We start from the raw sequence: 16,253 nt of genomic DNA, 5'->3' as shown, positions 1-16,253 counted from the left end.
CCTTTGCACTAAATTTTCGAATTTAACACATTTAATATTAAGGCACATGTACAACAGAAGAAACTACTTGGGAATAAAAAAGTGTCAGTTCTGGTCTCTCGACTAAAAATCTTCTAACAAGGTTACAGGTGTTCCTTTAACAGAATAAGGTCAAGATCTGCCGCTGAATGCTTTAGATATCCGAGAGGGATGTTTTTGTTCATGGTATCCACAACAAAAAAACCTTGAAAAATCCAACTCAACTTCCTTCAATACTTCTCAACTTATTTAATAAAACAACTATAATCGTAAATAACACTAACAAGAGAATTTGACTAGAAAACACCATACATTATAATAATTTAAATCAACCATATCACCGTTAAACAACTGGGGACAAATTACCCTATCACTAATTGATTTACTAGGTCTTTTAATACGGAATTTGATTCTGGTAATACTGGATCATGTCGTAAGTACGTGTCCTAAAGTTCAGGAAACTATTTCTTATGATTTGTAACATATAGTTGGCCGCTTCTTTGTCATTTGCGCTGGGATTGAAACGGCCTCGTAAAAGTTTGATAGTTTGGCCTCGGAAACATGGCAATCCTGTGTCCAACATCAGCGACACCAAGGATATTATCGCTTCCTGATAAGGTCTGTAAGGGTTGTTGTTTAAAAGAAGGTGAAGTAAAAATGGTAAAATACAGTACCTGACGGCCAAGTAGGCTTGTACACACAAATCTGAAAACCACTTAAAGGGCGCAGCTTCCATTTTGCCACCCATAATCATCACCATTTCGTCTGTTAATTTGATATCAGGCTCAAAACCCAAGTTACCCCCCGGAGAAGACTCGAACATGAATCCAAAATCTGCAATTTAACATTTGTAATTTTTAATTTTACATGTTTTATTAGTTTACGATGGATTTTTATTACCAATATGAATTATATGTCCTTCAGTGTCGAGCATAATATTTCCATTATGACGATCTTTGATCTGCAAAAGAAATCCTACGACACTGTAAGCAGCCATGGAGACTATGAAATTCCTGCGCGCATTTTGAAACTCCTTGGTACTTTCGTCTCCAAAGGTTTTAAGGAAATATTCATACATTCCTATATCCGTCTGACGCCCTAGCTGATCCCGTGATTTGGCATTGGGTACGCACTCAATCACACCGCACTAAAAATCTTGATTAATTAACAAGAAAACTTCGTCCCAGTCTACGTACCCCTGGAGCTGTGGCCACAACCCGATAAGGAAACAAATACAATTCCAAACCGACAGTTTGGAACACACTTTTAAATATACCGATTACCTGAAGAGCCAACATGTCCTGCCTAACATCGTCGCCTACCTTGAAAATGGCTGCTTGCCACATTTCCGGACCCAGAGAAGAAGGCTCATAAGTCTATATAAAAATACCATCAAGTACATCTTAATTGAACATCCATAAATCTTAGAACCTCATTAATCGACACTGCCATGGCGATATTTTCGAGCTCCTGAATTCCGCACCGAACTACCTTAAAACGGGCCAAATACGGGGCTTTGGCTGCACTCTGCATTGGAACTCCACTCTTGTGGTCTATATCCAACACCATAGCCTCTGGATTGCTGGGTAGATAACAGCCAGGTTGCGCTTTTATGCGACTCAGAGCGTTCAAACAAGCCTGTCTACGCTCAGGTCCTTTGGGATATGGCCTGATTTCACCCGATATATTAGTGATTTTTTCAAAGAAATCGAACTCCCGTTCGTAGAACATTTTGGCAGGGCCCGAGAGTTCGCTCACAATGCTGTTTACCAGAGATTCCAGTATTTCAAATAAAACTGCTGAATTTTAATTACAATTAGATTGATTCCGAAAAAAAGAAAAACACTTACGATCCTTTATTTGCATCTCTTCATCCGTATACATGTTAGTTTTCATGTTCCAAATAAGCTGGTGAGCAACGATTTGAGATTTTTTGGCGATCCATTTAATGAATTCGGTAACGTAACCCATTTTATCGTGCCTCAAGCTTTGCACGAGCTGAGGAATGTAGAAGAGCACTGCGTCTGCTTGGTAGGAGCTTAGGACTCTTACTGCGTATTGAGCCGATATTGGATGCGAAGGGAATTGTCTGCTAAAGTAGGCAAGTGCCTGGAATTGGAAATTTTGCCCATTGTCTGTAATTGTTTTTACTCAAATCGATTGGTATCTATAAGCATATTATTTGCTGGTAGACAGATTTTCCGAACTTTGGAATCAGCCTTGATAGATACACATTGCATCATCCATTAGTTGACCAAAACAGGAATATAATTTAAAGATTAAAGAAATTTAATTGAAGTGAAGTTTAATCTAAATTATTAAGGCCTACAAATCTTTCATAAATTGTCAGAAACAGAAGGTTTCAAAATTTCAATTTATTTAAAATCCAGAAACAAAATATTTTTAAAAAACTGGAAATTTTTTTTGATATCTCGAGAATGTTATTATTCTTTATTGCTTAAATGTTCAAATTGTAAGATTGTTTAAACTCTACAAGAGGATGGATGGTTTTTACCTGTATTGGCGAGACCCTAGCCCAAGTAAGCATATGCACTAACTTCGGACTGTCCGTCAAAATTGCATCAGTGGTGGCGAGGTATTGCAAAGCCTCTGGCACGTGAGTGACTGAAGTCGGGTTCATATGCACCAAATTCTTAACCTCGTGGATGATAGCCTCGTTTATCTTAAATCTATTGGGCAGGTAAACCGCTAAAACCGGGGAGATATCCCAAGCAAGCCGCGTGCAATCATGCCATTGCTTATCTGTGATGGTTTTGGCCCTCCATGATGCGATGTGCTCTTCACCTGATATTATCAGTTCTGGTCTAAAAATGTTTAATTATAAGAGTACTTTTTGTAGTTTAAGCATTTTTAATGCCTTGATGTAGGATTGTGCCAGACCACTAAAAACTCGATTTCAACTGCCAGTAGCTCCAGAATCAAATTTCGCTTCTTGAGGTAGCATTTGACGAAATTATCAGCCATCGGCACTTTTCTAGCAGATTTAGCAGAGCGTTTGCTCAAAGTCGCCGTGCTTGTGGATAAGGGAACTGTGTTAATCCAGCCTGTAGTGGGGCGAGCAAAGTCACTAGGTTTCACTAACTCCTGATTAGTTACAGATATGGGAGTGGTCGGGCCTAAGTCTGAAATGCCCAAAATTTCAATGTGTCCTAAAGGTTTTACGAATTGCAGTCTCACCTCCCACGTCGCTGACTTTCAAATATTTTTTGTCCGAATGCAAAGTTTGCCAGAATTTTACTAGAGTGGTGATGTCCTCTCTCAGGTCGTTATTATTTTGTGTGGGGCATTTAAGCGGTTTGCAAAAATAGTCTAGGCAGCTGCAATAAATTCGTTCTCGCAGGACGTTTTTGGCCAAGCTTTTAGGAAGGATGTCTCCTTGGAGAAGTGATAAACCACAAGCGAGGAGCCTATGTAAAAAGGAAAATAAAGTCCGCAAAGAATGAAATTAAATCACTTACTTAAATCGCACTCCAATCGCTGATGTATGTCTAGTGATAGCCGCAGGTTCTGAACCCACAGACATAGGCAAAGAATGGTGAATCAAACTGGCGATCATTTCTACTTTCTCATAGCTACTATACTTAATGGTCTCCACCAGCTCGCAGATAAATTGCACCCAAATTACATGGGGCTTCACAAAAGGATTGTCCGGCTCGAGAACGCAACCTAAATAACCCTTAATGATCTAGAAACTCGCAGACACACGTAAAGCGAACCTTCGTGCACAGCCAAGGGGCTAGTTTGCGGTTGCGTAACTGAAAACAGGCCCAACTTTTTGTGAATAGTGCATTTCCAAGCGGCCACCATTTCCTGCAGAAAGCGCATTTCCAGGTCCGGCTTTGAGGTGATCAACCATTGCCAACATTCCATGGCAGTACGCATGGCTTCCACGCTGAAAAGTTCGACTTGCGACCAGGCAATGGCGTGCAGCAATTTCCGGTCAAACACCGAGGTGTGAATCACGAGGGCAGTGGCCTGCCATAGGGCGTCGCGATGCAGAGAGTCAGATTGCTGCTTGCAGGCACTCCATACTTTATTAAGGATGGTGGCCACTAGGTCCATTTTACGGTCCTCGCCGTATATTGTTAGCATGCCGATCACCTAACATTTTTACGCATTGAATGCCATGGAAAATCAACACTTAATAAAACGTGTTTGGTATGAAACATACGATACGCAGAGTGTAACAAAAAAATATTAGGATCTTTAAAAACGACTGCCAGTTCGAGTGAGGGAAAAGTCGAGCGGAGAAAGTTAGTAGATAATTAAATTGATTATTAAATAAATCATTGATTATGAATTTCCATGGGTAAATATTCTTTTGAAACATGGTAAAGTTAAAAAGCAATTTTTGACTCTCTCGTGTTTTTATAGAACCTCGTTTATATGCGCCCGTCTTCTTTAGTCGATCTTCGGAACAATTATCTTCTTTGGTTCGATCAAAACGAGATGAAATCTTACTAGTTTTTTCTTAATTAACAATACATTTTCTCCCGGAAGATTTTCACACGACACATGATAAGAAAGATCAATTAATGGGACTGTGCATTAGGTACCACATAGCACGAGGAATTTAAAAAACACGTTTTAGAAAATTGAGATATTCCTACCTCTCCGATGTATTTGGAGCGCATGGCCGATGTGGATATAATCTTGCTTGAATCGCTTTTCACGCATTTTGGGCGTTTCTCCAGGGTGCTCACACTCAAAGGGGCGCTGTACAAATTTAAAGGACCGAATTGGAGAATGGATTCTAATGCCATTGACAGGCCGGTGTGGTGCCACATGCCTGAAATAAGTTTTATATTCACGTAGCTTTTTACTTTCTAGGAGGTGCAACGTTTATTTACAATTTTTTTCAGGATATACAACGTCTCAGTGATATTGCAAATACATACCGGGCAAATTGAAGGAGAAATTTAACTAAAAACTGCAAACGTGCCCTAAGAATGAATACTTTTATAGGTCGAAACTGCTCTCAAACTTGTGGAATTTTGAAACTCACCATTGTTCAACATTATATTATTTTCTAGAGCAAACATAAATTTGTTTTGACATAATTGAGAACTAAAAATCTAATTAATTATCAGCGAAAATAATCCTTTTACTGAGGTGTTTTAAAACCACATTCTTTTCATTACGCTTTAAATACAATATTAACTTACCCGATGTAGGAATTTGGTTAATGTACTCCTGGATGTGCGACCTGGTCCATTGCGGAGCCCACTTCATGGCCTCTTTAATAATCCTTTCCGAATTAGCAGCAAAGTCCTTCACAATCGACTCTCTGGCTTCCAAAGTGTCCATCAACTGTATCGCATAGGGAGTTTGCGGTATCCTCAAAGTGGGCGTTTCTTGGTTTGGATCAATTTCCAAAGAATAAGACAGCACTTGAAGGATATCCAACATGGTCCACAAAACTCTGTGTGAATATTATTAAAAACGATAATTAGGTGAAGATGATACATTTTTTCTATAGAATTTGAAAGTTATTTATCGATAATTTATTTTAAAGTGGATAATGTTTTAGTTTTCATTCACAGTCACTATTAGTAAATTGCTTCAAAATCGTGGGAATATGTAAACTGAAATTAAAGATAGGCAACGCTGTTTTTCAGAAATATGAGAGGTTTACAGTAAGGGATAAGAAACCTAATAAATACCATTGCTTTATATTAAGCGATGTTTTCAGTTCTCCCCGAACTCTTCCTAATTTTTTTTTACCACGGCATTCTTTAAGGAAATAATATTCATTTCCAGGAGTAAAGTTCATTAAAATGACCTAAAATATATTGTATCCAGTCCATCACAGAAAAGTTTGAGAATTAAATAGCGAATTTTAGGGTCTTAAAGATGTATCATATGTATTGATGCATTTCGATGATTTATGTCATACTATTGGATTTCGAATACGATTGCAGCACCATTTGTCTCGACATATGAACTAACTCTCCACAACCAATCCACCACAACAATATCCAAACCAGAACCCTATTATTATTATTATTATTTTATATTTCTTCGATTTTTATAATGGTTTCTTGTGCAATTCTGTTACATGGTCTGCATTTTCTTTAATTGAGCCTTTTAATTATTTCCTAAAATTCATAGTTGATACTAAAACTGAGCGGCTGCCTTGCTTATGTAATGCAACACTGAGTGCTGTCAAGTAGCTAGGTTTGGTGTAGAATTTTGTCAGTAGATATACAGTAAGGATCTTGAATTGCAAACACCTAATTAATCGATATGTCTATCGATTCGCTTAACTACATGTTTTCAATTGTGGCAATAAAATAATTTTCAACGCTTTGACTCAAACTTACCTTCTACTCCACAACAAATGTGGAAACTTATCCACCAAACTGGCCAGAAATTTATCGGACACCCTTCGTATCTGTTTATGAGTGTGATTGAAATTCACTAACAGAAACTGCGCGTGTTGTTCCAAATCCGCCTCCCGAGCCTCGTCTTTCGGTTTATTCTTCATCACGTTCAAGAACTTTTCAAACACCTTATCGCTGACCGACGCTACGCAGTTCCACATGCCGGCTTTATCTTTTTGCAACGCCGAGTCACTTAGATAATCTGATATTATCGGTACCAAACTGGGTTCTCCTGAATGCTGCACCCGTAAAGTTTCCACCCAATAAACGCTCAGCAAAAACGTGCATTGGGCAAAAGTTAGCTTGTTATTGACGATCGCAGTAACATCCGGTGGATGTTTTAGAAGTTCTAGTATTTGGTTTTTTAGCTCCTGCAGCTCTGTGATTGACACACTGTCATTTCTAACAGCGCTAGTGTACTGCAGCTCTCTCATCTCTGAACGACTGGATGTAGGAGATATTAAAGCCGGAGATTTTACTGCTATTTCTTTTACTCCTTCGTACCACTCTTGAGGCCACAGACCTAAAGAACAATTGGTTAGCACTTTTGACACTAAGAGAGGTTCGCGGGAAACCTGAATCAGAGGCGGTGAAACCCATGATGACGCAGTACAGCCAAAAGTCTCGGAACAGTTTGTGGATGCGCGGTTTTGGGTGTTTGATAGGAGGCAGTCTACGCAGCAAAACTGCGATTACGGGAATAAGGACGCCTAAATTACCTGCAGAGCTGGACGCTTTTAAGGCACCTAATCAAGGAAAAATAGTAGTAAGAGATGGAAAATAAATGGAGTTATTGCTTTTTGATTGAACACACTGAAAAGTTACATATTAGTGTTATTAAAGACTATTGAGGTGATTTTTATTGAATTTATTGAACTTGGGAATAATCAATTTTGATTTGCTTTAAACTTTGACTTTTTAATCATCAGAGGACTCTGCTCTAAATTATTCCCAAACAGAAAGTAGCTAATTAAAACGCATTAGATGTGGAATTAGTACGCAAAGCCGAGTGCAAAAACTTATGTAGTTGTTTCAACTTAAAGGTACCATACCCATCATTGACTCTTTAATCTTAAATGGAGCTGCTTCTAAAACTACACAAAAATATTATGTATTAGAAAATATTATTGTATGTTATGTTATTTACTACACTTGCTTACAACTACTACTTAACTCTTAAAACACAAAATTTTGAAAACACTTCGCTCGACTACAAATCACTATCTTAAGGGTGAAAAACAAAAAGTGGATAGAACTGAGACTTACCAGGTGATTTGTCGCTTGCGCGTTTGCCTTCCAGACCCAACTGCACGAAAAGTTCAAGTAACCTCCCTAATAACTCGTTCATTTGTTTTTCCCCTTGTATATTGTCCGCAATGTTAGCTAGAGCATTGATTACGGACCGAGATACATGTCTGAAATTATTTATCAGTTCACCAAAACTGTATACCAAGGGTTTTCTGAGAGAAGGTTTCACTGATATCCCTTACATTTTCCCAAAATCTTTAAAATACAAATTTTATTTTTTTGTGACGTAATATGTTCAAAATTTCTGGGGTTGTGGATATCTTCTGATTTTTTGCTGGTAGTTAACCGAAAGTAAGCCTCCTTAAAATAAATCTTATTTCATTGAATTTCTCTTTTCATTTATTTTCCAAATTTTGTATACCAAACACAAACGAGATAGAAAATAATTTTCAATTTTATAATGAATCCTTCTTACTATCAAGTGTGTTCCTAAATTTTTTTCTCAACCTCAAGATCCTAACTTTAATTTCCTATTCTGTGGCAAGCATCTTCCAACAAGGTGTTGTAGTGTCGAAAACATCGGACAAGGTATAGAACAGCGAGGTGATTCTAAATTCAGCATTGCAATAATGAGTTTGACGGTGTTAAATGTCGCCATTTCAATGGATCTTCCGAATCTGGAGCCAAATTGAGTACTTCTAACTGCCGCTCATTTTTTTTACCTTTCTCAGACTCGGGATACGCAATACAAATGGCATGTGTTCTCGATATTTTGTATTTGTGATTGGTATATTTATATTGTTAAAAAATCTTGTGCTAAAGCTAGTTTTGAATTCTAAAATCATCTGAAATTTTTGAGAAACAAACAATTCTTCTCTTTCTTTTCTTTTTTCTGACAATCTCATGAGCCATCTATGACTTATTTGTTTTTATTTTTCTTACAATTTTTATAAGTATCTCTTTAACATCAATTCAGGCTTCTTCAAGGAACTGATTTCACCTAAAGTTGGTAATTTTTTCTCCAGTGAAATTAATTTCACTCTTCTTCACAGCAAATTCTACATACGTATCTTTACATAATTTTACACTGTATTTTCCTGAACAACTTTAATCTACAACACCGGTGAGTTTTGCCCGATCGTAATAATATTAATGCGACATTTTTTAATTCTTGAAAAAAACAACCAAATAATCGATTAAATGTGTGAAATCCACACAAAATAATTACCTATTTTAAAAACTATGGCGGCATGTTGATTTTTTGGAAAAAATTATTTTACCTCTGGTTTCAATCCAAAGATTGACTTTGTACTTACATATGGTTGAAATAGAAATTTTATGTTCTTTTAAAATATCCGAAACCTTTTATTTAAATTAGTTAAGATGACGTTACTGCTAGTTAGAAAACAGAAGTTGTAAGGGGTGCTGAAATTTAAAAATATATCACGTCAATAAAAAAATGGTGAAGAAAATGAGGGGAAACCACATTCCTCAAGGATCAGTACACTTTATCCCCTAAATACTAATTAAGAAATGTCTATTTCGGAAATTGCTCAATTCAAATTGCAACAAAAGCTTACCTATACTGAGTCTTATCATTTGTATTGTCGTACGTAGCGCTGCCACTTTCTACGGTGATTATTGTAAACATCTTCATGACCACTTCGTATACATGAGGTTCACATTGGGCAATTATCATACATCCTAATTGGTCCACAATAAGCGTATCCAAGGCTGATGGTCCTCTATACAAATTCATATTAAAAATTACCTTTAAATAGATACACCATCATACGCTGAATTAATGTTAAAGAACTTAAACTGAACAAAATTATTGTCATTGCGGTAATGTAATTTTAATATATTTCTGAAGCCCTAAAATAATGTAGAATACACAAATGTTGTGTATTAACTATTAAAAACTAACATCCATAAGTAACTTGTATAATCATCATTATTATAGAACATTTTTGATATATCAAAATATAGAAGTCTTTCCCAGGTAAATTTCTTGAGATTTAATATGAAGCAGGACTTTTTAAAAAGCGGATGTCTATCATAGAATCCCTACAATCAGGTGTTATTTATTCAGTATTGATATTAACATGTATAGTTACTTTGGTTGTTATATAAAACTGATATTTCCGTATGACAAGAACTGGGTTATCTTTACTTCAGGGCGATCTTACAGAAACCTAGGAATGTAACTAACTAATTCAACAACAAAATCCAAATATACAAGTTTTTCTCAATTGAAAAACCGATTATGGAAGGGTCTCATTCGGTCTGGGCCCACGTGGATTTAAAGGTTATTTTTAATAGCAAATCTTCAGATATTACACTAATTAAAACAAAAATGTTGTTAGATTCACTTGCTATGTAAAAAAACAGGAAGAAAGTTTTCAATAACCAATGTTCACCATGTGATAATTTCAAATATGACAATACCAGGAATGAATATTTAGTGTCGACAAATGTAGAAGTTAATAACTCGTAAAAAAACGCCCATGTGCGGTAATAGTTCAAGAGAAGTGATAAAAAAGGCGAAACACAACACAAGAAGAGGCAAATTGCAAAGAAATGTTTTATATCTGAGCAGAAATTAGATTTTGAAACTTAACAACAGCAGTTTTACCACAAGACTGTATGACTTCCAATATTAGTATATATTGTTTTACAGGGACAATGCTCATTTACGGCTTTATGCTATGTCAATCGAGCTTGCAAAAATAATCGAAAAAGACTAAATTAAATTAATCACATTTATTACAATCCCTGAAGGAAAGTCCGCCAAATCAATTTTCCTGAAATGTTTAGTCCTTGAAAATATAGTGAGATTGGGGTCTGCAGAAAATTGTTATCAATCGATAATCTGATATGGGCGTCTACTCCATTTGGCAAAATCTCATCCAATATTCTGATAGATAGAGAAACCACGGATATCAATTGTGAAGAAGAATCTCAATGGCTCCAATCGTTTTGCATGGTTCTTGGCAGTTGGTACGAATTAATAAACTAACTTTATGCGTTGTTTTCATTATTATTTCTATGGCGATGGACACGGCTTAGGCATAGAAACACTATTGGAAGTCGACTACTCTGTCTATATCAGAATATGCCCCCACATGTTAATCTCCGGGAGTTACACCGTCCCTTTCCTAAATTGGTTTAAAACAAACAGTTGTCTGGATATACCGTGCTTGACTCTAACTTCCTGTTAACTATCATCTTGAAAGCCTTTAGTACTCATGCAGTTACTTGTTTTAACATTGCTTTAAAGTTCTAATACGATTTAACATCGTTTCATTACTGATCTGTTATTGATAATTATATAAGTTCTTTAAAATTTAAGCAGTTGGTATAACTGAGATGCAAAAATGTATAAGTAAAAGAACACATATTTTCTTGGTTATACCTGCAAAATCTCTGTTGGAAAAACTGCAATATGGTGTCAGTCGTCCTAGGAGTACCTTTCATTGACACAGCTACGTGACCCAACATGATAACAATATTGGTTGAAATTAAAGTGGATTCACTACAAGTGAAAAATTTTTAAAAATACATTTGGGTTACCAAAAAAGAAATTAACCTGTCATTTTTCTCTATAGTGAAAAGTTTGTTGGAGACTTGCGCTACAAGAGCTCGTACACATTCAGGATCCAATGTGTGTGAAGCTTCGAGGGCGTAACACAAGTTTTCAATAGCGGCATCTCGAAGTTTCTCAAAAGAGCTCTGAATTGACGAAATAGGCTTCGCTGAATCATCTTTGTTCAATTGATTTGTTGATACTTTGAAGTATGACTAATTATTCAGGGTTAATTGCGAGGAAACGCAAACTTACCGATAACTTTTAAACTGTCCTTGCCCTGGTTTTTGTCATTGGCATGCTTGTGGAGGTTTGATAATATCGGGGACGGAAATATGAGAAACTCTCTTAAACAGAAGATAGAATTTGAGGCGATATTAGGAAATTTTTGTCCCAATTTGCCTAAACCTTCCAGGCAGACCATAAGGAGAGGCATGTGGGCCAACGCTAACTTATAGCTATGATTGGCGTTGATTTTCCCTGAGAGTTTGCCGCACAAACTATCCGCACCTATATACATTAAAATGAGAAGTGTTATTTCTCTGTTAGATCATTTGTTAAGCAGAAAAACGGGACAGGGAACTACACAAATAGTTGAAGCTACAAAAACTGGTTAAAATAAAACATTCTAAAAAATGTCTTTTATGGTTATAAATGAGAAAAGAGAAACCCAAAACTGAAACCTCTTGTCACCTAATGTAGTTGTTAAAAATTGCATCAAAGTTGAAAAGTTATATTCCAGGTCCACTGCAAGAAATAGACATAGCTAATAAGATACTGAGGAACATTCGTTGAGAAATTATTATTATGAAACTTACCAGTTTCATCCCCAATAGCCCAAACCAATAAATCGACGCAAGCAGCATTAGCCATAACATTCACCTTAAATTTATTTACTAGAGCAAAATTGCTGGCCCGGTCTTCTTTTTCACTAGCTTCGTGATGGCAGCTCTTCAATTCAGTTTTGCCAATCAAATACAAACCTGAATTAACAGCATTGTAAATCAAACCTATATTTTTGCTTTTATTAATTATACTACTTTTAACAAACTCTTGCACCTCGTTTGTGAACGGCACTGGAAGGCTCTGCTGAGGTTGCAACAATTCCCTCATCAACGTCACCATAACCAAATTAAGCGTTTCAGAAAATGTTTTGTAAGGAAAAATCTGAATCTTCCCTGTAGTATAAACCTCCAATGATTGTTCATCAATTAAAGATAAAATATTCTTAGTCAATAGATCTTTATTTAGTGCTAAAATCGTGGCCAAATGTCTCTCAGAAAAGATAATCGCGTTTTTTTTGTCGTTAGGGTCGTTTACGCGGAGATGAGGAAATTGATTGAAGCTTGACCCAAATTTTGCGAAAAAGTAAGTACTTGGGTCATAGCTAGTGGAATGTTGATTTATAATAGTGCCTTGTTTGAGGGAATTTGAGGTATAGGCCACGTCAGGTGTGTCATATCCTTGCGTGATAGCCAAAATGTCGAAAGTAGCAGTTAAGTTGCCTGAGAGACTTCTGGGAATTATGCTTCTAAAACTGCTGAAGCTTCTACTATATGAGGCTTTTGCAACTGACTTTTTTGCTAATGGAGGTTCAGGCTTAGGATAGAGTCTAGAAATAATTCTTTAAAAAATAAATTTTAAATCAATTATTATTACCTGCAAATCAAAGGTGGATCACTTGTGCAAAACCTTCCCATAGCTCTGGATAAACCAATCAGAACAGGCAAAGTAGTTTTGCATAAAAATAATTTTGAAGAACTATTGCAGTTATTAGGATCTTGCATTTTTAATATATTACTTGTCAAAGTTACCATACTATCAATCTGCACATTGATAATTTCTTCTCTATAATTCTCACACCTCACTGCAATATCGCTTAAGAGGGAGTGGAAACTGAAGCTAAACTTTTCTGCTATTGGAATTCCTAATAATAATGAGGATAAAATTATACAAATTCTGTTAGCACTAAAATTAACATGCAGACTAATTTTTTTATGAAAAACTCCCCATAATTTGATAAATCATAAAAGAAACTCACTATCAGAATGATTATATTTCATTTCATCGAGCCATGTTGCTTTATCCAAAACTTTAGCCAATTGTAAGAGATAGTTGACAATTTTTTCTTTGTGCTGGAGTTTAGATTCCAGCAAATATATACCCAATGCAATGACAGCATCTTGATGGCGACAGCTGATGGATATACCACCGTGTTGAGACTCTATGGGACACATGTTATATAAAGGTAGCACCTAAAATGGGATAGAAAGTTTCAACAAATAGAGGTAAGAGTTTACAGTAAGTTAATTCATAAGGATGAACTTTGTAAAGAAAAATATTTTACGAATTGATAGATATTAATTAAACCTATTTATCAGAATATTTAGAGAGGGTTAAATTGATAATGAAGTGAAAATCAAATTAAGTAACTACATAAAAACTATTCTTTGTGTGCCACAGTAAAAGCATTAGATCCATTGTCTACACGCAGAACAAAGCAAGACACATATATTTATTTATTTATGCAATGAGGAACATCCTGACTGAAAATAAATTACATACACCCCAATAAATTGAAAATGATGACATAAACAAAAAGAAAAAACAGTGTACATCTACATATTTGAATCATTTCAACATTGAATTTATATTTGACCCTTTAGGCCCCTTTAACCCTTTTACTTTTATTATGTGACAACCCCACAGATTACTCTATATCTAATCTCATTAATGTAGATAGTTTAATCCAGACATTGATTTTCAAAAGTCACAATCTAATATTTATGCTGATTTTCACTATCAATGAAATGGCCACAAAGCAGATCCCTTTGGAAATTTTAATTTTATACTTTTATTTATTTTTTCACATTCATTGTATCTACATCTGTTTAAAAGCAAATACTACTACTTAAAATGTCCCTAGTAAAAATAAATCCTATATTAATTTAAAAATTTCTGATGAGATTCCCACTCTTCATAAGAGGTAGTTGTTTATTATTATGGGCAATAACATAATAAAATTAAAATGGTATGTCAATAGAAAACTTATGAAATTACTTAGCACATAATATAATATCACAACAAAGAAAGAGAATCTGTTAAGTAGTGATGTAAGGGTAATTAGTAATTAGCTGCCCACTCATAATACAACTAAAACAGTGGTTTACAGCTATTGATGGGAATACAGTAGAGTCTGGTTAAAACAAACTCTGTTGTATCAGACATCCCAGATATAATGTACAATTTGTCTGGTCTGTGCCTATTTCAATTTAAATCCTATGTAAAATATTCTGTTTTAACAGACCCTTTTATAACAGATTTCATTAAATTCTCATTTAGATTGTGTCAGGAAAACACTTCAAACATTTTCCATATTTAATAGATGGTTACTTATTAAAAGTATATAGAAAGACAGACCAATAAATTCACCACCACTCGACCGTACCATTGCCGTTCTATTTTTTAACATGTCTTTTCTCCTTTTCCATATTGGCAAGTTCCCTAGTCACTATAAGAACGACAACGTGGTAAAACGACCAAGACCGACAATGAAGAAACACATTTATCTTTTAGTAACTTGTTAGAAAAGTGATTTGTGAAAGATATTTTACTTAAATTTTCCCAAATAGACGAATTTAAAAGTGTAGATGATATATTAATAAAGTCAGAAACATGTATTGATGTAGAAATATTTATGAAATTTTATAAACAAACAGAAGTTGAAAGAGACAGCAATAGTCACATAGAAGTTGAAATATGAGTACCGAGCCATTTAGATGTAGTGAACAGTATAAATAGAATATTAAATCATTTGGAGGGTATTTATGAAAATAACTCTGAATAACTGTTGCTTTAAGTGTTCAATTTTATAGAATTTTAAAACCTTAAAACTATTCAAACTAAAATGACTTCTTTTCTTATATAAAATTTTTGTTTGTTATACTTGAATTGAATTTTTTTAATGTTTTTAGTTAAGAATTTATATTTTATTCCTTAATAAATACAGTTTTTGCATACATATATATTTTTAATTAATATTTTTTATAATGGACTAAAACTAAGCTCTTTTGAAGGTTCATTGTAACCTAAGTCTGCTCTATTTGGTCTTGCTATGATCAAGAGGTAATAAATTATAAATACAGCCAGTTACAGTACATACTACAGCAAATATCTATTTTTTCTGCTTTTGCAAATATATTTGTCCAAAGCAATTTAGTGTATCATAAGGATATTTTCCAGAGCAGCTAAAGAATTAAAAGTACCAATGTGATTTAATTAATATCCCATAAATACATTTTCGACAAGAATGGTGTGTGCAACTAACTGTAACTTATCTTAGTTCAGTATAATTTCGTTGTATTAAATACTAAACATAAATGTGACATTGGAATCAATTACTATTATGACATCAAATGTAGTAAGATAATTAAAATTTGGACCTTTGCTCTGCGAAATTATTGAGTAGCAATTAAGTAACTAAACTAAAAACTTATTTTTTTGGAGGGGCCACTTACTTTTTCCCACGGAGTGTTCTTAATACTGGCCAAAGACCGAGCTAAATGCATAACCGTCTTATGAAAAAATAGTTTGTCGTCTTTCATCATTATTGCAAATAGCCCTATTTGGTTTATACAATTGTTTAAACAGAATTAGTCAACTTTTATTTGAAATCTTTCATCACAGCTGAAAAACGAATATAAATTACAACAACAAAACAAAAGTTACTGTCACTGTCATCATCAGTGACTAATGTCATTATAACATTCTGTACTAAACGTATTCGTTTCACGTAAGGATCAGTAGGGATGTAGTGATTATTGAGTCGAGCATAATTTATTTATTATTTATTTAATTTTTATTTTTAATATATCATTATATTTTTTATTGTACATAAACGTAAAAAACAGTAAATTTTTAGTATAAAATTTCAAAAACCGTTAAAATTGCTAAATGCGGAAGTGGGATAGTGATTTTTCTTTTCTACCCTACCCCTG

At 34.8% G+C, this 16,253-nt stretch overlaps 2 protein-coding genes across 5 annotated transcripts in view; one reads left to right on the top strand and one right to left on the bottom strand.

The window, feature by feature from the left end:
• Window positions 1-16,253, top strand: part of LOC136350239 (serine/Arginine-related protein 53-like) — a 90,932-nt gene that overhangs the window by 34,864 nt on the left and 39,815 nt on the right. The gene's annotated exons all lie outside the window — the stretch shown is intronic.
• On the bottom strand, window positions 253-15,974 carry Pi4KIIIalpha (phosphatidylinositol 4-kinase III alpha). 4 transcript variants are annotated; one of them, XM_066301712.1, is made up of 26 exons: window positions 15,774-15,974; window positions 13,298-13,511; window positions 12,916-13,183; window positions 12,297-12,868; window positions 12,075-12,239; window positions 11,950-12,003; window positions 11,512-11,766; window positions 11,260-11,458; window positions 11,086-11,205; window positions 9,251-9,415; window positions 7,689-7,837; window positions 6,998-7,168; window positions 6,363-6,945; window positions 5,205-5,461; window positions 4,650-4,828; window positions 3,756-4,140; window positions 3,498-3,705; window positions 3,217-3,446; window positions 2,897-3,161; window positions 2,534-2,843; window positions 1,869-2,127; window positions 1,450-1,817; window positions 1,215-1,394; window positions 919-1,165; window positions 693-852; window positions 253-638 (listed from the first exon to the last, which is right to left on the bottom strand). In XM_066301712.1, the coding sequence occupies exons 1-26, from the start codon at window positions 15,861-15,863 to the stop codon at window positions 413-415; spliced, it is 6,279 nt and encodes a 2,092-aa protein (XP_066157809.1). In that variant the 5' UTR covers window positions 15,864-15,974; the 3' UTR covers window positions 253-412. The 4 variants fall into 4 exon arrangements, with proteins under 4 accessions (XP_066157809.1, XP_066157811.1, XP_066157814.1 ...); XM_066301714.1 differs by having other exon boundaries at window positions 1,450-1,814; XM_066301717.1 differs by lacking the exon at window positions 15,774-15,974 and having other exon boundaries at window positions 12,916-13,017; window positions 13,071-13,183; window positions 13,298-13,437.

This window comes from Euwallacea fornicatus, chromosome 2, assembly GCF_040115645.1.
Source record: "Euwallacea fornicatus isolate EFF26 chromosome 2, ASM4011564v1, whole genome shotgun sequence".
Lineage (NCBI taxonomy): Eukaryota > Metazoa > Arthropoda > Insecta > Coleoptera > Curculionidae > Euwallacea > Euwallacea fornicatus.
The sequence above is the reverse complement of the archived record's forward strand: the minus strand, read 5'-3'. Positions and strand labels throughout refer to the sequence as shown.

Coding starts and splice junctions, on each gene's coding strand:
- Pi4KIIIalpha (XM_066301712.1), bottom strand. CDS start 15,863: ATGATGAAAGACGACAAACTATTTTTTCATAAGACGGTTATGCATTTA. Junction 11,206..11,259: donor ACTATAGAGAAAAATGACAG/GTTAATTTCTTT, acceptor TTTCACTTGTAG/TGAATCCACTTTAATTTCAA. Junction 7,838..9,250: donor AATGATAAGACTCAGTATAG/GTAAGCTTTTGT, acceptor AAATAATTTCAG/ACATGTATCTCGGTCCGTAA.